We start from the raw sequence: 26,400 nt of genomic DNA on the forward strand, positions 1-26,400 counted from the left end.
AGAATCAAAATGGGGACAACAAAAATCAAAGCTTTCTTATGAAGCCAAAAAAATTATTTTGGGAAAAGATTTTTCAAAAAAAAGCAAGTGTATAATAAAAGTTTATGAGCCTTTGATAAAAGTGTTGCACAGTGTTGCACCTCATGGATGGTGATGAAAAACCAACAATAAGATTTATTTACGAGGCTATGGATAGAGCTACACAAGCAATTCGACAAAATTATCGCTATTCTGTTGAATATGAAAAGATTATTGATAATAGATGGAGTTACATGCATTCTGACTTATATTCAACTGATAAGTAAACCAAGAATATATATTATATTTAAAAATATATGTTTATTTTTTATGCTTAAGTTGCTTATATATTTGTCTTTTTATTACTTTACTATAATATTGATATGAATTATGTTTAGGTTACTATCTAAATCCACAATTTTAATTTGAAGTTGAGCATTCTACAAATGTACTTAAAAAATATTAGACAGTACAAGAGCAGTTATTGAAATATTAGAACCTTATATAGATACTCAAATCAAAATAATTAATCAGGTTAGTATTTAATACTATTTTATAACTTGGACATTTATTTTATGTATTAAAATAGAATTATTTTTATTTATTCATTTATTATTGTATTTTTAATCGATGTAGTTGTTATTATTTCGAGACAAGCATGAAACATTTAGTACTCCACAAGCATAAAAAGCTTAGAAGCAAATGAATCCAGATTATTAGTAAATTAAATAATTATAATTTATTTATATTATTTAATTGAATAACACATTCAAATTTAATTTAAATAATTTTATACAGCTGACTGGTGAATAATATATAGCACTTATGAACATAATTGGAGCACATTTAGCTATGTTCACACCAAAGCAAGAAACAGATTGAAGTTTGAAAAACTTCAAAAACTTGTATATACCTATTGCAACATGAGCCTGAGGATGAGATATCAACAAAGAATGAGCATTGATGAGATAAATAATAGTTTTAACCCTATCAGCCTTGACCATATTTTTTAAGATGATGACCCACTAATAAAATAATCGCAAGAGAAAGAAAACCTTATGTTAGATGGTCAAACTCTAATTGGTTGCCTGCAGATAATTCTGATAATTAAATAAATATCGAACAATCATGCTAATCTCAAGAAAGAAATGTATCTCATTCAAGTTCAAGTGTAACACCGAGTTAGAGTGATGATGGTGAGGGTTTAAGTTCAGATGATGGTGATGGTAATGGTGATGATGCAAAATTTGATGGTAATATAGATGCAAAATGACCTTATAGCCCACTTGGAGGAGAACTTGAGCTTGCTGCTATTGGTGGACTTTTCATTAATATGACAGAATACAAAGTAAATCCATTTCCCAAATCTAGTAATGGTCAAAGTGCACATATGACTCGATCAAAAAGAAAAGCCAATAAACACCACTATAATATTTCTAGAGGTTCTTCATCTTAAGGTAAGAGACCAAATTCTAATAACTTTAAATATAATAAATCATCTGCTAGTACTCAAATAAGTTATTATCTATTGAAACAACCTAATTTTCAAACTCCTCATAATTATCCACTTTTATATGGTTATTACCCACCATAAATGTATCATTGACCTCAAATGTATCATTTACCACAAATATATCCCGTACCATAAATATATCATTCTCAAATATATCCTTAACAAAATATATTATTTTCAAATATATCATCCACTTCAAATACATCAAAAACAAAAACTACAAGGATGAGAATAGAGTCAACTTAACTCTTAAAGTGAAAATAAAAAATTTGATCCTCTTTATCATTTTACCATGTAATAAAATTTAAAATATATATCCATAATTGTAATTGATAGAATTTAAAATTATTATATTTTTAAGTTTGTCATTTTATTAAATATAGATACTTAGTATTTAACATATTCTATTTCGTTAATATCTTGATTTGTCTAAAATTAATATTTGAATATTAACTTGACTTAAGCAAAAATTTTATTGTTAAACAAAATATGAATATTTTATTATAATCTAATTAAAATTATGAATAATATTTTTTAAAAAATAAAAAATATAGTATCATAAATTATTTTTAAAATCATTAAATAAAAATTTTTATGATTATGATTATAATTATTATATTTTATAACAAATTATGTAAAATTAAAAAAAAAAATTCACGATCGTGACAACCTCGATGAGCGCAATGATCTACGTTACATCCAAAAATGTGATAAACAAGATACGACCAAATAAGTGATTGGGACCGTTATCTAAATTCCTAATCATTGATGCCCGCCATACAATGGCTAGCCTAGACTCTAGGAGCTCAAAAGGTAGATGGGCCAATCCGGTTAACTCTCTTTCAGCTGGATTTTGGTTTTAGGTCTCAGCTGACGGCTGCCGTTGCCGGAGCTGGTTGAATACCTACGACATCAAAACAGCGGCCACAAAGGGTGGGGTGCTCCACAAAAAAACCAACTTTGGGCGAATAATTCCAACATCTCTCGCATTTGGAACCGTCAGCCCTTGACACTCCAATCCAGACCCTGTCCTCCTGAACCATATACTCTCCGGTATATGGAATATTTTGAACAAGTTCATTCCCCAAAGATAGAACTACCTCTACCTGTGAATTTCCATTGAAATTAAAGAACAAGTGAATAATGTATTTGTTTTCTGCTGTTCAAAAATTACACAAAAATAAAAAGAATTGTAAATGGGCTAACAAGTCTAAGAAAAGAAATCAATTCATTTTACATAGCATGCATGAAGAAATACAATCCTTTAAAAATGAGGTGGATTAGTTTCCAGTGACTCGAGGTTTGAAAGATAAATGAATACCAGAATTTTAGCATACACAACTGCAAAGGTTAAATTTTGATTTTAGTCCCTATGCTATATGAAAAAATTGTTGGATTTAATCCTTATCTATTATATGGAGAAATTAAGTCCCTCTAGTCTTAAAATTTGTTAAATCAAGGACAATTAATAACTCCTTTAGTCTTCTATCCTTAAATTTGATTCTGTGGCATGTATCATGGATTTAGTGGCCACCTGAAAGCGGACAAATTTCAAAATTTTGGCCACATGGCTCCTTGTGTCAAAAAAATTAATTAATAAAAACTAAACTGAAAAAGAAAAAAAAGGGACATTTTTTTAGTTACTTTTAGTTTATTTATTTTCTTTTCCAGCCAACCTGGCCAATCTCTCCTGTTTCGATAATAGCTACCATTTTTTGTTTGCTGGTCATGACATACTATTTTCGATTTCACTCGTTTTTCTTGTTTTATGTTTCCTCACCCATTTTCTTGATTTCTTCCTCAAATAACCATTCACTAAAACCCCACATACAATAGTCATACATTGAAAAGTTATAAAAAAAAAAAAAAAACCTGAAACAAATATATCTAAATTTCATATCACTGGCAGGACAACCTACAATCCTAGAAACAAATTAATTGCTTCTTCACAACATTATGACAAACATCTTCTATACGCATCTACACGCTGCCCTAGTTTTAAACAAATGAAAGGCAAAAACGCTCAAAATAATCATCAATCCATCAATTGAAGGTCAACCACAGGGGATAAACACAAAAAAAGAATGGGGAAAAAAGCCTATGTTAGCTCAAGCAAAATCTTAATAGCCAAATATAACATTACAAAAGATGATGGCATGAAGATGAAGAGAAAGGATAAGGAACATTACAAATTCTCAATCCATCAGTGTTGGTTCTTACAAGCTATGGAGTTGAATAAGCAAGATGAGAAGGCTAAGAAGGCATGAATCTGGTAAAGAAAAGGTGGAGTGGTGTTGAACTAGTAAGAACATATTTGGGACCTATAAAGAGATGTTTAGGGATAAAGGGAGATGATTTTGACATTGAAATTAGCTTCTGAAAGGGAGAAATCAGAGGAAAGAAGACACTAAAGAAGATAATGGATTTTTTGGAAAGGAGAGAGAGAGAGAGAGAAGGAGCCATGTGGCAGCATTTTTGCCGATTGTCTGCTTTACATGTTCCATGTAGTCATTTAAATCCATGTTACAAATATAAAAAGAGATCCATGTCATGTGCCACAACAAAAGTGAAGACTAACGGTGTTATTGGCTGCCCTTGATTTAACAAATTTGACGGTATAGGGACTCAATTTTGTCTAAATAATAGAATAGGGACCAAATCCAACATTGTCATAGAATATACAAAAGTCTCTAAACGCAGAATTTGACCCAAATGGAAACTGGCCCCAACTATATCCGTTTGTCATTGGGCAATTTTTGCAAGTAAAGCTGTAGAGGTCCAGTAAGCATAAAACAACTATAGGTAACAACCCAATACTAAAGATTCACATAAAAAATATATATGCTCCTGACAAGATTTTGAATCCAGGGGAAAATGAAGAACTAACTAAAGCCTAAAACCAATAAGTGACTCCCTACTTATGAACATAGGCAAGGCAAATATATATATATATATATATTAAATGTAGGTCAGTCATTTTCAAGAGAATATGTAAAAGAAATTAAAATACCTGAGATGTTAAGAATATGTGGTGCAAGGCATCTGCATCATTTCTTGCTGAACACATTCCAAGTAATCTAGATGCCAGACGAGCATCAGATGTATGTAGATAAACCTTTGCTTCTAGACTAGAACCAATCAACTTCCCAGAACGAGCAACCTCCAACACCTTGTTTACCTCATTTCTCAGCTGGTATCATCAAGACAAACATTAGCACTTTGCCAATCTTTGTTGAAAGTAGTTTCCACTAGTATATCTAAAAAAATAGTTATATTTTCTTTTCTTTTTTTTTTTTTTTTTTTTAAGAAAGGAGCTATCACATTAATCTCCATCCATTTCAATGATAAATACAAGCTGATTTTCTGACATTGGCACAAAAGGAAAATAAAAACAAAACAAATCAGCAAAGAAAATGCAAAAACCCAGAGAACCAAAGAAAAAGATTGGCAATTTGTCACGACATGGTATTAAGAAATTAAAAGTGAGATAAAATCTTATAAATTGGATATCCCCTTATAAAATATAAAAATGTATGCAATTTCTCACAAAATGAATCCAAAATTAAACATCTTGTCACTTTTCTTTCGAATTAATTTTATTAACGAAGATAAATTCTTTATTCAGTTATTGCAGTTTAATTAAAATCAAAGCAAAAAACTTTCTAAATAAAAATTCATATTATTTACCATATCATTGGCAAGAATGTAATGAAAACTGTACGTCTCCAAATTTCTTGCTAACACAATCCTTCACTAAAAGGATGTGGTCAAAACAAACACGAAATACAAGTGCAGATCAGGGTACACGACAAACTTTAAGAAAAGTTGAAGACACTTCAGACCTTGTTTCGAACAAAACCTCACCTCACTCTATTATAAGGAAGAAAGAATGATTACCTCAAGGACCTTTCCCCAGAAATCAATTTCTTCAACCGGAAATGCAAGCCATTCCTCATTCAAGGCTGGCCATTTTGACTCAAAAACAAAATCAGCAATGGAACCATCATTGACGGCGTACTGAAAGGGAAGATTCTGCCACACATCCTCTGCCAAATGTGGCAGAATAGGAGCAATTACCCTGGCTAAGGAAAGGAGATGTGCGGCAAGAACAGTTTGACAACTTCTCCTTGTAAAACTTGTCATCCCCCTGCAAATTGTCATGTTAGTAAGAAAAAAAGAGAGATGCTTCTCCAAAATGACTTTCTTTGAAACTAGAGAAGCAACAAAAGCCTAAGCATAATGGTTGGCTACAGTTGAAACACCTAGGCGAAGACTGTACAGATGATTTCTGCTTATAAATAAGAAATTAGTTGTTATCTCAATATGCCTTAACACAGATGACACATGAAGATTCTCCATCTACTGATTGATTTGCTCCAAAAATTAGAGACAATAAACCAGCATCTGAGAAGCTCAGCACTTTTACAATTAAGGGAAACAGAACATAAATGATTGAAAATCGCAAAATGAAGAATGTTCCAAGCTCATAGGAACAGTTTCCTGCTATTTCAAAACATTTCTACTGACGTATTTGCATTAAGCACACAGTGACATAAGCTATTCAGTTATAACTTGCTCTAGCAGGATGATCATGCTTGAATGGCCTAGATTCATAAAGAAAAACACACTAGTAAAACTTTTCTTTAGAAGTTGGATATTTTGAAGTAGTCTTATATGTAGCCTTGATTCGGCAAGCAAAACACAGTTTATTTCTCGAAAGCTCTAGTTTAAACCACATAACTGCCAGCAGTAAATTACTGCATCAACAAAATTACACTGCATACTGAGGTGACTTGTCTCTGTATATACAAAGCCAGCTCTATCTGTCAGAATTTGTATATACTTGGAGTAAAAGTTATCTTCCTGTTATAAATCAAAGTAAACTCCAAAAACTTGTTCCTTACATGAGGAAAGATACAAAATAAAAGTAAAACAGTATTATACCATGAAAAAGCTTGACAATCTAGACATAAGAATCACAATAGGTGCATCAGATTGAAGAAGTGAACATCTTTAAGACAAAGACTCAACACTAAAGTCACCAGTTAGATAAAAAGGACTACATCTAAACACTATAATGAAGAAAAGTGGAGTAGAATTGATATCTGCATATAAGAAATCAGGGAAAGAATTACCCAACATAAAGTCGATCTTTGGCAACATCAAAGTAGAAATTTGATAAGTCAACAATGACAAACCGTTGTATGATCTGGAGCAGGGGAAAAAAGTTTGCACAGTATTAGAAACAAAGCAAATTAAAAAGATGTGCATTTAGCTAAATACATGTAAGAAGATTTAAAGTATATCAAATGAGACAACTGTTAGGGGGCTGCCATACCCAAGCAAGACAACTTTTATTATGCAACAAAAAGCTAAAGGTTGGAACTGTATTGTCAATTCGACATTTTACTCAGAGTATTAGTACATGGTCAACTAGTAGGATCTCTTCCAGATGCTATTACTATTAAGAATAAAAATAAAGAGGGCAGAGAGAAAAGAACATAGAGGTTCTTTAATTAGTTATGCCTCTTCTCAATTTCTTGGACCCCATCAAGCAACTAAGAAAGCATTTGAAGTACACAAAAATTTCACACTGATTTTTGCAGATTTTAGGGAATAGTCATATTCCAAAATGCCAGTAAGCTTGAAGCTAAAGTTACACGACATCATGAATTCAATATACAATTTTAAAAAATATACATACCTGGAATATTTTGAAAAAATGATAATTTTCATAACCATCCCTTATATTCTTTACAACATTTTCAAGCTGAAATAGTGCATGCCGATCAATCATGGGCAGTTCATGGTATGAGACAGCATTTTCAACCTGCCAATGTAAGTAGGCAAACTGTAAATCACAAATCAAGAGAACAACACTGTGAATGCAATATAAACTTCTCAATTTCTTCATTTCCAAGTGTGTTTTATTATTATTATTATTATTATTATTATTTGTGTACGTATGGAGGTTAGTTAGTGAAGGATTAAAAAAAATAGCGAGCAATTTAATCGTCTAGTTGGGAAATATAAGGGTGTGTTTGGGTTAGGGATTTTATTAGTGGAGAGAATTTCAAAATTTTACAAAAAATTAACTTGTTTGACAAAATAAAATTTTGAATTGTCAAAATTCTTAGAATTTGAATGAAGAATTTTGGAAGGTTCAAAATTTCATTTCACATCACACCTCTTTGAGGATGAGTTTGTGAATTCCTTGGTCTTTTATTATGATGTGAACATTTATTACGTTTCTTTTTTCTATGTAGCTTTTATTTTCTTTAACTCTTAACTACAAAAAACCACTTTAAAATATTTTATTCTTTTTCATATAATTAGTAATATTGTTTTATAAATCTAATGACACTCATGTTGCATATTTTTCTTGGTACGTCTTTTTTTTTTATCTCTGATATCATTTTTTCCTATTATAATCATATTGTATCTCATCAAATTCCAATACTTAAATTTTTTTCAAAATATATTTGTCCAAACAAAGCAATTACAAATGTTTTATTAAATTGCATTTTAAAATGACTTCATTTAGAAATTCCTCATCCAAGCACATTGTAAGGGAGGGAAAGCAAGATAATAAATGATGTCAGGAATACTTTGAAGCTCTGATTTTAAAAAAGAACTAGAACATACTTTCCAGTCGTGCAGATTGCCCAAGAGATATCTTAATGTTCCTCTCAGTTTCCTGTATATGTCAGACATTTGACGGAGGACCTGGGGACCAATCATCACATCACCTGTATAATCTACACTAGAAACCCAGAGTCTCAAAATATCAGCTCCATAGACAGGTGATTCCTACCACCATGAGATAATTATCATCAGAATCCATATCTACCAAAAAGAACAGGGGAAAAAAAAAAAAAGAAAGAATTCAAGATGGGGTGCGCTAGCTGCCAATGACTAACCTTCTGGTTCTTCCCTCCCTCAATTATGGTACGAGGATCCACAACATTCCCCAAAGATTTGCTCATCTTTAAACCTTTCTCATCCAATACAAATCCATGTGTCATAACACTGGAATATGGAGCCTTTCCTGCATGGTAAGAAGAACTAATGACCATATAGGGTTTTACAGATCCTAATACAGGCATACCTTGCTAAAGAACATCTACATAAAATTATAATACAATAGAAGGAACATAAACATACTTGCAATTAGCTACATTAGCAGGCTAGAAGCCAAAATGAAACTAAACGAATCACATTGCAACAACAGACATGCTGGAAACTATTAGACTGCAGTAATATATTCTTTTGAACAAACTAGTTTAATACCAAATCCAGAGCTGCAACCACCAGCACAGCACATAAATCATAAGGATAATTAAAATTATTAAGACCAAATGCAACTGCATTCATTAATGCAGGACAGGAAGATGTTGCATGAGCAATTAAAGTATTATTTACTACATTGATATATAATATGGTCTTACTCATAATTTTTATATGTTTAGGATAGCATAGATTATTTAGGTAAGTTTATGTTAGTGTGTAGCTTATTTTCAGATAATAAGTCATCAAAATTATATTTGGTATTTTGAGTTTATATTTTGGTTTCAGTGTAGCCTACAGCCTACAAGTACTTTCTGTTATCTAAATAAATTGAAATTTGGTTCATTTGGATCATTGAGATTTTGATATTTAAGTTATTGGAATGAATCTTTCCCTCTTTGTTCTGCTTTCCCTTTCCCCTCTGTTTTGTCTCTAATCTGTATCTCACTGTTCTGCATCAGGCACTGTGCCCATGGTAATCACTCTTTTGAAAACTTAATATGATAAGGAGATAGAAATAGAATTTGTGCTTACCAATTCAAATTTATTTTCCTGATAGTAGTAATTTGATGCTAAGGTCAACAATGTCAAGAAAGAAAAAAAAAATCCAAGAAAATGGTGATAACCATTCTGAAAAATGAAACAACATTGACTTCTCAAAATGGAAAAAGATCAGGCCACAGGTAAACCACAAGGACACCAATGCTAATATAGTTAAATATAGTCTTGGGGAAATAAACCATCTGTGTTTCTTCATCTTTCCTAGCAAAAGTCTAACATACAGAAGCACTTCTCACTTTGACTTCATGGCCAAGAATAATTCTTTTGGACAAATTTTTTGAACTAGAAAAAGTCGCACACCAAGAAAGCCAAAAATTATACCATGCAAGACAAAAGAATTATGCATCTTAAAAACCTTTTGTTTATAGGGTTAACGTTCTTTTCAACGTTGATACCTTTTGTAGCAATACTTGTCAACAAGGAACTTTGGAACCACCCACGATGCTGATCTGTACCCTCAAGATATAAGTCCGCTGGAAAAGTAAGGCCGTCTCTTTCTCCCAAGACAGCAGCCCAAGAGGAGCCTGCCATATATGTGCAACTAACAAACATCAGAATACTAATAAAGCAATATTTAACAACATTAACCATTTCTCAACCATAATAACAGAATTCAAAGCTAAGAGCAGCACTCAAAAGCAGGAAAAATAATTGCATAACATGTAATAATGTCTCTGTATTATCTATAGTCTAACTACAGAACAGGTTCTACAAAGTGCTTTAAAAGCAATACAATCTATTTCATATCATAAATCTAGTATGCAGCAGAAACAAAACTTTCTTCCCCATTTGTCGGCAACCTCCAGGAATAGCTTTGCTAAAACTCTATGCTAATGGATTTCATATGACCACAAGTACAGAGGTACCGTAATCCCCTTCCAATGCACACCCCGAAAGAACAATAAAAGGAAAATAAAAATAGTTAAAAAAACTTCTAGTTTCAGAAGTAAGTCAGCTTGATGCACAGGTAGCTGGAGAATTTCTTAGCACAACCCCTAATAAACAAACCTGAGTCAAACCAGACATCCATTGTATCAGTCCCTTTTTCATACTCTGATGCTTTATCACGATATTTGTCAGGTAGCAGGTCTTCCACTGTCATGTACCACCATGCATCACTGCCTTTTTGGGCTATAATGGCTGCCACAATGAATTATTAGAATATCATGGCATGAAATTTTAATAGCTCCACAGAAGTTTAAAAGTACCATACAGGGGCAAAAATTAGGGACCCTCTTAAAAGTGGAAAAGAACCCAAACTGAAATAGGGATCCAAAAATATCACTAATGAATTCTTGAAAATTTTAAAATGAAAAGAATTTTCGTTAGTTCAAATTATATCAAGTTTAAAAAATATAAATGAAGGCGGCAAGGTTTAGAGAACATCTTACATTTGATGTGATCAATAGTTTCTTTGTTCATGAGAGGTTCTTTTGAAGTGACATGATAAAAGACAGGTATGGGAAGGCCCCATGTTCTTTGCCTTGATATGCACCAATCAGATCGGCTGGAAGTCATAGCAGAAATTCTATTTTCTGCCTAAAAAGTCATTAACCAAACACAATTACAGAACATATAGCCACCAACAAAAATGATACCATTTGTCAAAAGATAAAATTAAGTGCTCAAGTAAATTAAATTCTAAACAAATAGAAAGTAAAAACTCAAAGATATAATAAAATATATTCTTAATAGCCAACAAAAGAGGAAAAATTATGTTCTCCAACCATATCATCCCACATAGAATCTTGAAATAGCAACAAATTCTACTGTTGAGAAGATTAACTAGGTTTGTTGATAAACTAAAAAAAATTAAAAATTGAAAAATTAAGTACTGAACTTTTAGTTCTGAAAATTTAAGTATTGAATTTTACAATAAAAATCATTTGGCAGTATGAAAGTTAAATACTAAATGGATTTTAATTGATTTTTTTCTAAGTAGTTAGAAATGAAAAATAAGTAGTTAAAAAAATTTTAAGATTAATATAATTAAGTGTGAAATTTTTCCTTAAATAAGACTAAGGTGGTATTTGGGATGGGGTGATGTCTTTAAAATCAAGGGTGCTCTAATCACCGTGATTAAATCCCTGTATTTGGTAGTAACTTGGGAATCCTATGTAGCAATGATCTTAGATTATCGAAAGTGATTAGATCACTACCTTATGAGGTGATTTAAATCCCATCCAAAATGATTGGAAAGTTTTATCATCAGGTGAAATGATCTTCAAAATCATTTTAGGACAAATTACCTTCAATGTGGTACCCACCAAAATATGTTTCTCCCCAAATTTTTTATTTTAATAAATAAATCTACACTTTTTAATCATCTTATACAAGACAACTTATACAACAACAACAAACTAAGCCTTATGTCCCATAACTCTGGGGTCGGCTGTATGAAAGGCAAAAAAAAAAATCATGTTAGGTTGTAGTTTTGAATCTTCTTGTGCCACTCATTTCTATCAACAACATCCTTTTCATCTACTTCCTTAACCCTTATATCACTTCTTATTACTTGTATTAACGTCTTTCACGGTTTATTGCCAGAAGTTTTGGTCTCTCCTAAATCGAGAAGCTCATTTCTCCTAATTGATGCACCAATAGGCTAATATTTTACATGTCCAAACCATTTCAAACGGCTCTCTCTCATCCTTTCCTCAATTCGAACTATCTTTAATTTTTTTCGAATCTCTTCATTTCTAATTTTGTGTCTTCTAGTCTTCCCACACATCCAAGCATCCTCATCTAAATCACACTCATTTTCTTCTCACGTTGTTTCTTAACGGCCCAACACTCAGTTCCATATAATGTAGGCCTTATAGTTGTTTTATACAACTTCACCTTTAACTTTAAAGGCATGTTGGGATCACACAACATACACACTTCGTCACTTCACCCATTCTACTTAAATCCTAAGATTTACATCCCTTTCTATCTTAGCATCGATCTGAATAATTGATCCCAAATATTGAAAATGATTACTCTTTGGTACTAGTTCACCATCCAACTTAATCACACTAGCACTCGTTTCCCTATGATTACTAAACTTACATTCCATATATTCAATTTTAGATCTACTGAATTTATAGCCTCTAAACTCCAGTGTATGCCTCCATAATTCTAATTTCACATTAAGATCATCACTAGTTTCAGCAACTAGGACTCTCATAAGCAAATAACAAACCCCATGGCACCTTGTATTGGATATATCTAGTGAGCTTGTCCATAACTAATGCAAAAAGAAATGGACTTAGTGCTAAACCTTGATGCAATCCCACTATAATGGGAAAGCTATCAGTCATGCCTTCAAATGTCCTCACATTCATTACAACTCCTTCATACATATCTTTAACTATGTTAATACACTTTAAAGGAATTCCTTTCTTCATTAAAGCCCACCAAAGCACCTCTCGGGGAACTCTATCAGATGTTTTCTCCAAGTCGATAAATACCATATGTAGATCTTTCTTTCTTGTCTGAAAACCTTCCAATAGAAGCCTTAATAGGTGCATTGTCTATGTTGTGGAGCATCTTGGCATAAATCCAGATTGGTTTTGAGAAATAGTGACCTCATATTGCAACCTACTAGACAACTTATGTGAACATGTCAATAACTTTGAATTATACTCATCAGAACTATTTCACACCTTATAATTTTTTTATAGAATAATGAAATATTATTTTATAAATTATTCATTGAATAAAATTGAAATTGATACTTTCTTTTAAATAATCTTATTACTAATATCAAGGTTATTTAGGGTGCTTTATATTCGATAATCTTTCTATCTGTGCAAATACTAAATGCAGTGATATACGTTTCAGTTATTTGTAATATTATACCAAACATGATAATCTAAGATCACTAGTGATCAAATCACCTTGGTGATCTTATCACCATGGTAATTAGATCACATAATGCTCTTAAAAGTGATACCAAATGGTACTTAAGTACTTTTAACTACTTGAGATTTTCAACTCTTTTTCTTTGAAACTCTTCCATTGAAGTGGTTTCTAAATGAGTTATCAAACACATTAAAAACATTAAATTATTAAAAATTTTAATTCTCAATAGTTTATCAAAAGTCTTTACATACTCTATTTCTTTAATATAAATATAGAAGGCTACCTGATTTTAGTGTTAACAATTTTCCTATATATCTTTCTCTCATTACACACCTCTCACTCACAACATGGCACTATTGCCACCTTTCCTGGTATCATAACTCTCAAAAGCAATTATGCACAAGGCTCCTGGGAAATATGAAGTAAATGTCAATCCTATTACACATGTAATACATCAATAATTTTCTTCTAAACCAATATAAAAGTACTCTAATGATGGCTTAATTTATGATGTGAAAGGTAAATTACCAATGAGCTTAAATATATGTTATGACTTTCCACAGAAGGGCAAACCAGGAATAGGCACCTAAGAATGAAAAAGTTACAAGCAGGTAGCAGAACAAAAGAAAAAAAAAATCCAAAAAGAATCCTATATTCATTCTACACAATCATTGTTCGAATTTGGCTCAATGGTAGGTTCATGTATCCTGGCTAAAAGTCAGGTTCAAATCCACCCCCTCCCCCCCCCCCCCCCCAAAAAAAAAAAAATGTTGGCACAATGTTAATTGTAAATGTTGGCTTCAATAATTTATTGTACCTTTCCCTTATAGGTCTAAATAGTAGATAAAACAAATATTAAGGAAACTTCACTGGCTACAGGACCACCAAAGCAAAATGGTATAGCCATAAAGCAATAAGTATGTAGAAGAAAAAAATTCAAATTTGACATCTGAACCAACTGCTAAGGTTCTAAAATGAAATGTTAGTCATGCCATGTGAAGTTAGGAAAAAATTTGCACCGATTCATTAAAATAAAAACTGTTAGCAAACTAAGAGAACCATCCATAAAATATCAAAGCATACGAATGTGGGCAACGCGGGGCTTACTTCAAGTGCCAATTAAAACTAATACCTGAGCTGGAATCCATTTTACATGGCCAATTGCATCCATAGCAGCCTGACGGAAGCCTTCCACTGATGCAAACCATTGTTCAGTTGCCCTAAATATTGTAGGCTTCTTTGTACGCCAATCATATGGATACTTGTGTTCTGCATAAAAGAAAAGGGAGTGTGATATATTGACATGGCCACCCATTTTCTTTTAACAGTACATCTTCATGAGAATAGCAGGCAACAATAACAGACCTTAAGAAAATTATCACAAAGAAAAGTAAGAACAACAGTAGAAAGATTGGCTTCAAATTGAAAACCTACCATATGATTCTTCCATTATAATGGACATTTTTTCATCCAAGTATTTGACAACAGCAATATTACCATCTCCAAGAACATCAAGCCCGGTAAACTGCCCAGCTTCTTCAGTGAACTTTCCATCATCGTCTACAGGAGAACATATAGGCAGTCCATATTTGAGACCGGTCATGTAATCCTCCTGACCATGACCAGGTGCTGTATGCACCAATCCAGTTCCCGATTCTGTTGTAATGTAATCTCCTCCAATGACAACAGGGCATTCCCTGTTTTTAATCGGATGAACATACCTGAAACCACAAGTAAGATCTATGCTTCAGAAAATTGACAATTTTGCTACTTCCCCAAGCATGCATCATCAGATAATGCATTGAGTTGTTATTAATTGAAAAGTAAATACATGTTTCTGTTTTAACCCAACCTGCAATTTTCAAGATCTGAACCCAATAGCGTTTTCTTGATGATGAGCTTAATGCCCCATTTTGCTTCTAATGTTGGCACAAGATCATATGCTACTATCAAGAAAGGCTTCTTTGGTTCCTTCAGGACATTTCCAAGTCTTTTCCTTTTATTTCCAGCAGATAGGGGGACATCTTCCAAGAATGATTTTGCTTCAACAACAGCATACTGAAGCTTAGCATGCACCGCAACAGCTGACAGAGAGTAGGAGAGAGATGTCAATTTTTTCCAGATTAACATACAAACTACTTGTTATCAACCTAGATGGTATAAATTGAACAGACAAGTTTAGAGCCTCAACATTTCAAACAACCAAGGCAGAAAAGGTCCACAGACTAGCTGCTTATGCATCTTCAAAGTCAATGATAGTTCTCCTACAGTACCATTGACTCAAGAAAACCAAATAACATAAATCATTTGACAATAGGTTAATTTAACACAATTTATCACATAATGACCTATCACAAGCTAAACTTAAAACAATAACCATGTATGTTGCATGCAAGGTAAATCAAGTGAAAGAGAAACCAATTCAAATTAGATTGATATTCTTTGGTTCTAACCATAAAATTGAAAAAAAAAAAAAAAAAAAAACATACTCATTCAATATGATGGCCTCTATCTAACACCATTATTCATATCTATGACTCATAATCTGTAATGCACATAAACATAAAAGGATTGTGTACATTGAAAGTGCCTAAATAGAAACTATGGCTAAAATCACTAGTCACCAGAATTAAATGGGTAACAACTTCAATAACCATACTCGAAAGTACCATGCAATGCATCCAGCCAGTCAAATTTTAATTTTTAATTTGTTAACATCAATTAACATATTTTTCTCATGTGCCTATATATACAATTTTCTTTTTGTACCAATTATTTTTAAAGAAATCTGGTCTTTCAATAAGGATAACCAAAACACACAAACTCAAGTAAGAAAAGATTAAAAAAAATAAATAAAATTTGTAGTGCCACTTGATGTTGATAGAGATCAAGTCATGGCAAGGCTGACCAACAACAGTGTAATACCAAGCCTACAAACATGGTGACATAAGTCCTAACCATACCTTAACAGCACATTCAAGTCTCATAAACAGGAGGGGGAACAGATTTTCTTGAAGCAAACAGAAAAAAATGGGGAACCAAAAAAAATTACAATAAAGAAGAAACCAGAATCAAAGGCTGGGAGGAAGAGAAAAACTGGTGGCTCTAAACCAAACTCAATCAGATTTTTTAGCTTCCTCTCCCTTTGTGTTCCTTGCCTTCCCCTCTCTCTTAAAAAAGAAAGGAAGTTAAAGCACCAATGAGTTGGGTTGTGTTCTTGACATATTGCTTTTGACCACCGTTAAATCAAAGGAATAATAATTATTTATTTTGCACAGCTACTTACCATGTCAAACTAAAATTTTATAGGGGATAAGAACAAATAAAGAGTGACAGCCAATCTCAACGTTAGTTTGATAGAAAATTAAGGTTAATTAGTGGGCCATTTTATGATTTGAAACAAGGTGTTATGATTCAAAGGTAGATTGGCTAGATGTTTATTTGCCTGATCGGGTATTTGATACCAAAATCTCTCTTGAAATCATTTAAATGCTAACCCAAGCCCACCAAATGGCCCAGAAATCAAATGCCTAATCGAGTTACACAAAAGAGCCAAAAAAGTCCATAATTGTTATCTGGACCTTTATTCCAACTTAAACAAAGGGCATAACACTTTAGTAATATGCATGTCTAACCAGCATGAAATGGACACTGGCTTTATATAAGTATAAATAAATATGACAGTAATATGGGAAGTTTAAGACAAATGAGGGGCAAAAGCGAAGAAGACTAACCAGCATTGGCTGGAATAGTCCACGGAGTTGTGGTCCATATTGCTAGGCATAAATCTGGAAGGAATTCTTCCAAAAGGCCATCTTTACTTGAAGCTGCACTCACTATTCTAAAGAGGGCATATATGCTTCTTGATATGTGACCTTCCGGATACTACATTAGGAAATAAAATGAGAAACTATTAGTATAGCAATCCTAGAAGAAATGTAAGAGAACAAAAAATAAAGGTCAGCACTGAAAGAAAGATCATATGTTATTACAACAATAATTTTAAAAATAATAACAATAATAATAAGTAAAAAACACAAACAACAATATATGAAGTAGCCCTCAAATTTTACACAAATGAGCTATTCAACCCTCCAACTTTTATTCTATCCAACTATGCATATATTATATTTCTTTTCCAATGCAATTATTTAACTCTTTTTTTTTTTTTTCTGGATAAGCAGCACTAACCCTTATTGCTTATGCTTGGCTGGCAACCACATAATTGTCAACAGAAACAATCAATGCTGAAAATTATTTTTTTTTCATCTCTCAAAATCTTCTTTTCTTTCTTTGTTCTCTTTTCCTTTCTTTCTTTCCTCTCTTGTTTTTGGAAATTGTACCCATATCTCAACAGGTAAAGTTCGTTCCATGTACATAATATATGATATTAACATAAAGTTTATTATTTTTTAACATTAATGTAAAATTATAACTTTAAAAAAAATTAATGAAAACTTTAGCTCACTTTTGTTTATCAAATAAATTTATTTAACAAAAGTCATAATTCTTATTTTTAAATTGGATAAATCTTATTAATATTTATAATAAAAATTTTTAAAATGACAATTTAGAAATGCAATGATCATAGATGTCTATTTTGTCAGTTCAAAAGATTGTCTACATCCATACTTTTATATATTATAGAACTATAGATTATAGATATGCATGTGGTAATATATAATATTATGTAAATAAAATTCAATATGAACTAGTAAATGCTTAAAGAAAACCATAAAAATTTAAGGCTCTTTTCAATACCATGAAAATGACATCCTAGAGATTCTTTGGAAAAGGTTTTCTCTAAAAATAAAATATTTCTAATGTTTGGATGATTTTGTGAAAAGAGAAAAAAAAAATTGGTGTTTGGAAAAGGAAAAAGGCTTTCATTCTCCTCTCCAACAATTGAAAAACCCTTGCCTAAAAATCAAAACCCAAAAACTTGAGAAAAACCAAAAATTCAGCATCATCAAAGCAACACAAAAAAAAAAGCACAAAAAAAAATTTAAAGGAAAGAAAGGGAATATGTTTAGGATTCCATGTTGAGTTTCTTATGGGTTTTGAGGTTGCAAGATAATGGCTAAGGGATGAGTATTTCTGGGGTTGTTTTTTTGGTTGGAAGAAAAGGAGTATTTCTGCCATTTGAGGCAGCAAAAAGTATGTCTTTGGATGGAGGAGCCATAGCATTGTGCTTTAGATCTAGTCTTTCTGGAGTTGTTTTTGGCAAATCTAAACTGGTAAAAAAGTAGGGGAGGCCAAGAGGAATTTTTGGCTAGCTTTTGGGTTATTCTCAACACCAATGGCAGCAGCGGATGGCAGTGCCGACGATGGCAGACAGCGACACTGATGCCAGAATCTGGAGTTAGGCAAAGATGGGTGGTTAATCTTGAGTGTTTAAGATGGTAAAGAGAGAGAGAGTGTGAAGTTTAAAGAGAGGGATGAGGAAGAAAAAAAAAAAAAGGAATAATTCTGTCAACTAAAACAATTAAAAATCCACTTATGTGAGCAATTAAAAACAATGAAAGAAGCTAACTCTGAGAGGAGTGAGGAGTTATTAATTGGAATTTTTAATTCAGTCAACCAAAACAATTAAAAAAAAAGAAAGAAGATAAGAAAATCCTTCATCCAATTTGGATTAAAAATCCACATCATCAAAAATTAAACAATTAAATGATGAAGCTTGCCACATTAGCAAAGTCCAGACCACATCATTGGGTCAACATCCACATCAGCAGATTTAACAGAAGAAATTTAATTCTGCTAACAATTGTATCAAAATTTTAAATCCCAAAAAGTAGTGTCAATATTGAAATCATTTTAGAGGGACTAAATCCACATTTTGATCTAAGTACAAGTATCATTCACACAATTTGACTGTAAATCAATAATCAGTTTTCAAACTCATCCAGTATTTGTAAATAATGACTTTGAAAATCCGATTATTCATTTACCAAAACAGATGTTGATATTCCAACAGCTTTCCTTTACCTCGAAACCGGATATGCTATGATTAAAAAACCAATTTTGATGTCACATAAGCTGGTTTGATTAATGGTATTAACATTGGACTAACTTGATACATATGTAAAAGTTGAAGGGGTCAATTGCACTTTTTTTAGTTCAAGTATCATATCATACATTTTGATATAGTTCAGGTACCATATGTATGTGTAATTAACTCTTTAAAATTAGGAAGCATAATCAAAGCTAGAAGCATGCATTGTACTCTATAACTGCCGCATCATTGTCAAAAGCAGGAAATGTGAAATCACATTGCTGTTAGTTATACTATCAAAAAGTAGAAGGCTAAAGTTTACCACAACAAAGAAACATAAGGTAAATAGATTTTTACGTCCAATTCAGCCTCTGCAAGTGCTGTACGTGACGATGGACTCCAGTGGACTGGTTTCCTCCCTCTATATATATGTCCTTTAAGTGCCATCTCGCCAAACACATCAATCTAGCAGATTGCACCATTTTCATCAGAGATTCTATTAGACAAGGGTACCAAAAGACATCATCTCATGGCATGTGCTAGAACCAAGACTTGAATGTATCAGTTTTCTTAGTTGCACGAAATGTAAAGGTGTTGAAGAAGATGAAGAGAAAAGGCAGTTAACTCAAATGTTGGAAAGAAATCATACGAAGGCAAGATTTTAGAATTATTGATTTCATTTATGATTCACAACATCTCCTTCATCCCCTTCACCCACTTTTCTTTCTCCCCCCGCCTCTTAGCAAAACACATAAAAAAAGGAAATTTTCCATCCTGTTCCAAAGTTTTGACTAAATTTGTAAATTTTAAGGTAGCATAGCTTGCCTACAAGTATCGTTCACACCGTTGCTATACAGAATGGATAATATGCATATTTATGATTTATACTCTGACCTGAGCACTCAGTAAAATAAAACAAAGAGAGACTGTACCAGATACCTGAGCAGCTTCATATTTTGGATCTAGTGTTAGATAAGGATTATTCCAGTCTGCCCATACTCCATAGCGCTGCAAAAATTTTGAAACTCAAACTACTCAATTGCAAGTTTAGGTCATCTATTACCAAAACTGATAAAAAGAAAAACAAATAAATTTATCATCAATGTCAATATTAGCTATGGAAAGCTTATAAATGTTATATTTCATGAAAAATTCAGTGATGATATGGTAACATTAATCAACTAATACCAGCTAAACTGGTTAACACCTGAAACGATGACATCTGAGTTTTGACAGTTGCTTTGGCAAATTTGGCAGCCTTTGCTCTTAACTTCAGTGGCGTCAGATCCTTTCTAGCATCTTGATCCAACGATTGAAGAACTGTTACAATAAAAATGATAGTCAACTTAGAAATTCAACTGGGAAGATTTTCTGACTTTCCTCATAAGTCCACTATGAATGACCCTGCTATCAAGGTGCCATGAATGACAAAATATTTTCTCATTGGACCGGAGAGTAAAATGATGGGGGCAAAAGGCCATTAAGGTCAACAAATCTATTATTGAAAAATAAAATTCAACATCAGCTGATGTATATAGAACGGGCAAAGTTGAACCAACTAGAATTACTTGCCCAACCCGAACCTAGTCCAACCCGATTCGATCTAAAAAAAATCAACAACCAAAACCCACCTAACCTAAGGTCCAAATTAAATTAAGTATTATTTTACTTTTAAAAATTTTAAGTAATTAAAAATAATAAATATAAAATAAATATTAGTTAATTAAAATTAATAACCTTTAAAAAATTAAATAACTTTGATTATTATTTTTCATAACAATTGAAAATTAGAAAAATTTATTTCTATCATTATAATTGAATTCAATTTATATGTTTATGCAACATTAAAAAATTGTATTTTCTTTTTTAACTCTAACAAAATAATAAAATAAATAATTATCTTTGAAAATAAATTTAATCCATAAAAATTACAGTTCAATAAAAAAGTAAAATCGCATATTTTGTCATTTACAAAAAGTAAATTTTTAACTTTATTTTAAAGCAAACAATGTTTATATTTATTTTCAAACTTTTAGGTAGCTTTTTTTTTTTACTTCTTAATAAAATTCTAATATTAAATAACTAAAAATTAACACAATTTCTAACTTTTTGAGTTATGTTTGATCGTGTAAGTCGTAACTCATAAGTCCTAATAAAAATCATAATGAATAGCTAATGATAATCAATCTATGAAAATTTAGAAATAAAAATTAAATATCAATCAATCAGAAATCATTAATAAAGTTTTATCAAGAGTAAATTGTTAATTTTTTATATAATATAACATAATTCCATATTACCAATTGACTTTTACTTCACTTGTTATTATCCTTTCCATTTTTATATAATCCAATGACTTCAATATTTTAGAAAAAATATGTATTGTTATGATATTGAAAATAAAAATTGGAGGTATGTGGTATGTCCACGTGCCACAATTTCATAAAATTTAATATTAAATAACTTAACTACGATTGACAAATTTAGACTCGTTTGAATGATTTTTCCAAATCTAATTTGATTTTATTTTAAAAGTTGACAAATTTAGACTCATTTGAATGATTTGTCCAAATCTAATTTGATTTTATTTTAAAAGTTGAACCTGAATAGTCCAACTGTTGAATCCAAAATGGCTAAAACCTAAAATGACTTGAACCTGAATTTCCTATGACTTGAAATGACCTAACCCAAACCCGGTCCAACTTGGCCAATTGCCACCTCTAGAACTATAGATTCATCATCAATAAAAAATCCAAATTTTATGCAACTACTTTCTCAAACTCACAAATTTCAGGTGCACCTTTTGCAATAGATCCAAATAAGGATCACTTAATGTCAATTGACATCTTAATGAACAGAACCAGTAATCTTAGTCATACTTGCCTTTCAACTCAATTGGCAGGCCGTGACAATCCCAACCAGGCACAAAATGAACTTTATAGTTTTGAAGAAGCTGTCCAAATAAAATAACAACGTAGAAATGAATGAAGAGCATTTGACTTGAATTTATAAAAAGAACAAACAAGAAGATACCAGAAAAGAAAATAGAATAGGATAAGATCAAAACAAATTATAGCAAATATTTATCAAATGATGCCATCACTACTGCATAAACTGTTTATTATCCAATAGCCAACAGTTTGGGCCAATACTAATCAAAATGAAAACAAAACTAAGTTGGTTTGGCAGATATTACAGACATAGAAACTTAAAGAGTTTATTAACAGAATTTGAATCAAAGTTATAGTATGATGCTCCAAAAAAAAAAACCATGTTTAAATCACTAGATCTAGATTATAGACAATTTAAACAGAAGCGAAAAAATGTAGATCAGGCAAAGATTTGAGTAAGAGTGTTCTTTAACAATAAAGCAATTTCCACAATCAAAGGAAAAGTTTCCTTCATAATACAATAGCAACTTATCAGTTTGAATTGAGTTTTTGAGTTTACAATTCTTTCTTTTTTCCATTATTTTCGCTGGAATGAGATTACTTATCATTGGGTGTTTTCTTGGTTCCAGTTAACCTACCAATGTGATTATATGCCTTTTAGTTCATTCAAATGTTTTGTTCCTAAATTTAACAATGTGTGTAATCCTAGTCAAATTAGGATAAGTAGTATTTGCCTATTTATATTTTTGTATTTACAGACTTGCAGATTTAAATTTAATGAAGATTGAGCTATTGGAAAATTTATGATTAACAAATTGACTAAGGCTCAGTTTTGCATTGTATTGCAATTAAAAGCAATTGCAGAAAATTTTAGGGAATGTAAGGCCTGTTCAGCCTAAAAAATTTTAGGCGCTTTCTAGAAAATTTTCTAGAAAAGAAAACAATAAGCACACATGCTTTGAGAGGAAATTTTATATTTCTATTTTTCTAGAAATCAAAAATTTTCATTCTAAAAAATTGAAAAAACTCTTTTTTTTTTTTACATTTCCACAATATTATAGAACAGACTTTCCAAATTAAGAAAACATGATTTTCCCATCTTCTCTAAGAAAAGAAGATAATGAAGCCCCCCCCCCCCCCCCCCAAAAAAAAAACCTCTGATGAACATGAAGTACTATTTTTTATTTCCATAAAATTGAACTTAGTTTAGTTTGCACAACTAAACATAATTTCTATAGAAAATTCAAGAAAACATTAGAAAATGGAAATAAAAAAATTAAAATGCAAGTGAAAAATGATTTACAAAACTAAACAGAGCCTTAATTTTTCTTTTTGCTTTGATAAATGTGCATGGAGCATGAGATGCAAAATGGAAAGAAGCTAATTGAAGGATTAAACTACTTAAAATTTTATTAAATTTTTTGTCGCATTTTATGGGCTTAATTGTATAATTGATTTAAGTTTTTTATATTATTTAGACTATTTCACATTAATTAGCATTAGGGTTGTAATTGGTATTTTACATTTATAGTAGGGTTTAGGATGCATTTTGGGTTTTCTTTATCCTATTAGATTTTGCTTTAAGTTAAGGTTTGTTATTTTTCTACTTGAAGTCTTAAATATTTTATTAAGTCAATTTACTCCTTCAATTGTGATAGAGAATGTTATGGGAAGCTTTTCAGCTTTATTGCTATTGTGATTGTCTGATACAATTAGCCTTAGGTGTGGCTCCTGAGGAACCCCTCGGCGTAGCTGAAGTTTTCTTTGTTCTTGATTGTCTGATGCAATCAAGGAACCCTAGGTATAAGCTTGAGGATCTTTCTTATCTTCTATTCTCTTTATTCAATTTTTCCTTTCTTCAAGAATATCAGATAATAAAAACAACTATAAACCCTAGCCCCTTGCCATCCTACATCAGCATGCAGCGAGTGCCGCGCATAAAGACCAACATATGTTCAACATTCTCATTCTTAAAATAAGATTTCCTATAATTATAAAAGTTACAACTTGCACGAAACCAAATACAAATCTAAATTCATGGGAAACAAATTAGATTTCCAAGGTAAAGAAGCCAGAATACCTACCTTGTAACGATTAATTATATCCTTCAATATCTTATTTAATGCATGACCCATGTGTAGATCACCATTGGCATATGGAGGCCCATCATGAAGCACAAAATTTCCCTGAACAAATAACCAAAAGTAAGCTAACAAGTCCGCAAAGATAAAACAAGGGAACAAGTATATAGTAAACCCACCCCATCATTTTTGTCAACAACTCTCTTGAACACTTGATGGTCATCCCACAGTTTTTGAATTTCAGGTTCCCTCACCAAAGCATTAGCTCTCATGCCAAATGTTGTCTTTGGCAAATCAACAGTGTGCTTGTACCTTCCTTCTTCTTCATTTTGACCTGGATGACAGCAAGCAAGCTAAATAATTAAAAATCTAAAAAGTGTGAAAAATAAGTGATGCACAAGCACATTTGTGTTCGTGCCAGTATCTTGGGAGAGAGAAAAGGAAAAAGGCCTGTGAACAATAGATTAATTAAAAGCCAGAGTCTGATTAAACTCACTAACATCTCCCAGTAAAAGAATAGTGTGATGAACCTGACCTTGAGATGCTTTCTTTGCAGCCATGACAGGTCCTCGAGATCTTCTCTTTGAAGAACCAACAAACTCTTCTCCAGAATAAGATGAATAGCGTGCAATATTTAAGAAAGAGAAAACCTTAACTGAAGAGCTTTCTCTGAAATAAATTAAGTCAACAGAAGTGGTTTTCCTAAGAGATGAACCAGCTCTTTGCGACAATACCTGTATGTATTAGTACAAATTTTGCACCTATTAGCATTTTTCTGAAGAATGAAAACCAGAGACAACCAACAACAAGTGCAACACCTTGCAGTTTATTTCATTTCAAAATTTTCAGAAGAAAAAAAAAAAGAAAATGACAAAAATGCCAAGCATCTTATAAGTGTTAGTGGCAAAGGCTTAATATGCAACTTCTCTTTAAAAAAAAAAAAAAAAAAAAAAAAAAACTAAGGGGAAAACGTGAGTCACATCAGATTGCACATTCTCTTCTTTGATCACTTTGCAATCAAATAGAATGATTGGCATAAGGTAGCAACAGCCAACAGGAAGTTAAATTAATAAACAAGAACAGGTCATGTTATAGCCAAGAAGTTGTAACTATAGAGCTTATTATGTTCTGAAAAGGTAATTAATGCTCAATATGAGTTTGGTGTCGAAAATATTTGATAGGAAGCTGCAAGCAAATAAAAAAAGATATATAATTCGTTGGAAAGCATGTAATCTAAACAATACCCAACATAATTTATGTTATAAATACAATTTTAATGGTTTCTTCTATTTTCTTGTATTAAGTTTCATAACCCAAAAATAGTTGTTTGAGGAATGATAACAAGGAAAACCAACTTCAGAAACTTAATAGCATATAACGCAAAGTTGAACCATAAAAAAAAAATAAAAAAAATAAAAAAATAAAAAAACCCCATCGATGGGTAATTGACTACTGCAAAAACAAGTAAACTGATCGGTAACTTGAGCTTAAAAGAGCCAATAAGCTTTGGTTTTTACGATAATGACAAGAATTCTGGGTATCAAAGATCAAGAATTTTGCTCATGAAGCAACATTATGGTAAACAGAAGAGTGCTGCTGCATTTGTAACACAACTGTACATAAAAAACAAAGACCCAATGACCAAAAAGAGACATTTGCGATCTCCATTGCATTATATCAAACACCTTGTGTGCCACGCAGAATAATTAAAGGAGAGACTTGACTTACTCTACAAGGAGAAGATTGCATCATGGCCATTGCGGCTTCCTTGGGAGTGAACACAGAGGAGTTTGCCGCAACCGATTTGAAGAAAGACGTACTCTTGAAAATGGCTTTGTTTTTCAGCTATATAGATTCTCCATTGCCAGGAATGAAAGCTAGAGTGAGAGCGAACAAATGAGTGGATAATTTAACAAACACCACAACTTGGATTTTAGGTTACACACCCTCCTTTTTATGGTATTCGTTTTATACACCCTTTAATATTTTGTTTTCAAATTTTATTGCTACAAAAAATAGCAATAGAGGTATCAATTGGGTGCAACGAATCTATTTTGGGTTGGTTTATTTTGGATTTGAATTATTTTAGGTTAACGAATGATTTGATTATTTTGAATTAATATCATTTTCAATTTGGATTAAATCAAGTTTGTATAAATGAAAATCAGATTATTTTAAATTTAAAACAATTTGAATTGAATCAATTTG

General features: G+C 31.8%; 1 protein-coding gene across 3 annotated transcripts; it reads right to left on the bottom strand.

The window, feature by feature from the left end:
• Positions 1–2,109: 2,109 nt before the first annotated feature.
• On the bottom strand, positions 2,110–26,134 carry OVA2 (tRNA synthetase class I (I, L, M and V) family protein). Of its 3 annotated transcripts, none has more exons than XM_022865415.2 (22): positions 25,921–26,134; positions 24,728–24,926; positions 24,372–24,526; positions 24,196–24,297; positions 22,104–22,173; positions 20,428–20,540; positions 20,160–20,228; positions 19,578–19,685; positions 16,960–17,110; positions 15,078–15,309; positions 14,660–14,946; positions 14,358–14,494; positions 10,771–10,918; positions 10,388–10,519; positions 9,775–9,903; positions 8,452–8,579; positions 8,177–8,341; positions 7,236–7,361; positions 6,667–6,740; positions 5,429–5,678; positions 4,542–4,721; positions 2,110–2,637 (listed from the first exon to the last, which is right to left on the bottom strand). In XM_022865415.2, the coding sequence occupies exons 1-22, from the start codon at positions 25,948–25,950 to the stop codon at positions 2,398–2,400; spliced, it is 3,225 nt and encodes a 1,074-aa protein (XP_022721150.1). In that variant the 5' UTR covers positions 25,951–26,134; the 3' UTR covers positions 2,110–2,397. The 3 variants fall into 3 exon arrangements, 2 of the variants coding, with proteins under 2 accessions (XP_022721150.1, XP_022721151.1); XR_016343995.1 differs by lacking the exon at positions 2,110–2,637 and adding an exon at positions 6,476–6,542 and having other exon boundaries at positions 4,583–4,721; positions 25,921–26,115; XM_022865416.2 differs by lacking the exon at positions 19,578–19,685 and having other exon boundaries at positions 25,921–26,115.
• Positions 26,135–26,400: the final 266 nt, after the last annotated feature.

This window comes from Durio zibethinus, chromosome 8 (assembly GCF_047325235.1).
Source record: "Durio zibethinus cultivar Kanyao isolate XHJ-2024 chromosome 8, ASM4732523v1, whole genome shotgun sequence".
Taxonomy (NCBI): domain Eukaryota; kingdom Viridiplantae; phylum Streptophyta; class Magnoliopsida; order Malvales; family Malvaceae; genus Durio; species Durio zibethinus.

Coding starts and splice junctions, on each gene's coding strand:
- OVA2 (XM_022865415.2), bottom strand. CDS start 25,950: ATGGCCATGATGCAATCTTCTCCTTGTAGA. Junction 20,229..20,427: donor CTCAGATGTCATCGTTTCAG/GTGTTAACCAGT, acceptor AAATTTTTGCAG/CGCTATGGAGTATGGGCAGA. Junction 10,520..10,770: donor AACTATTGATCACATCAAAT/GTAAGATGTTCT, acceptor TCATTGTGGCAG/CCATTATAGCCCAAAAAGGC.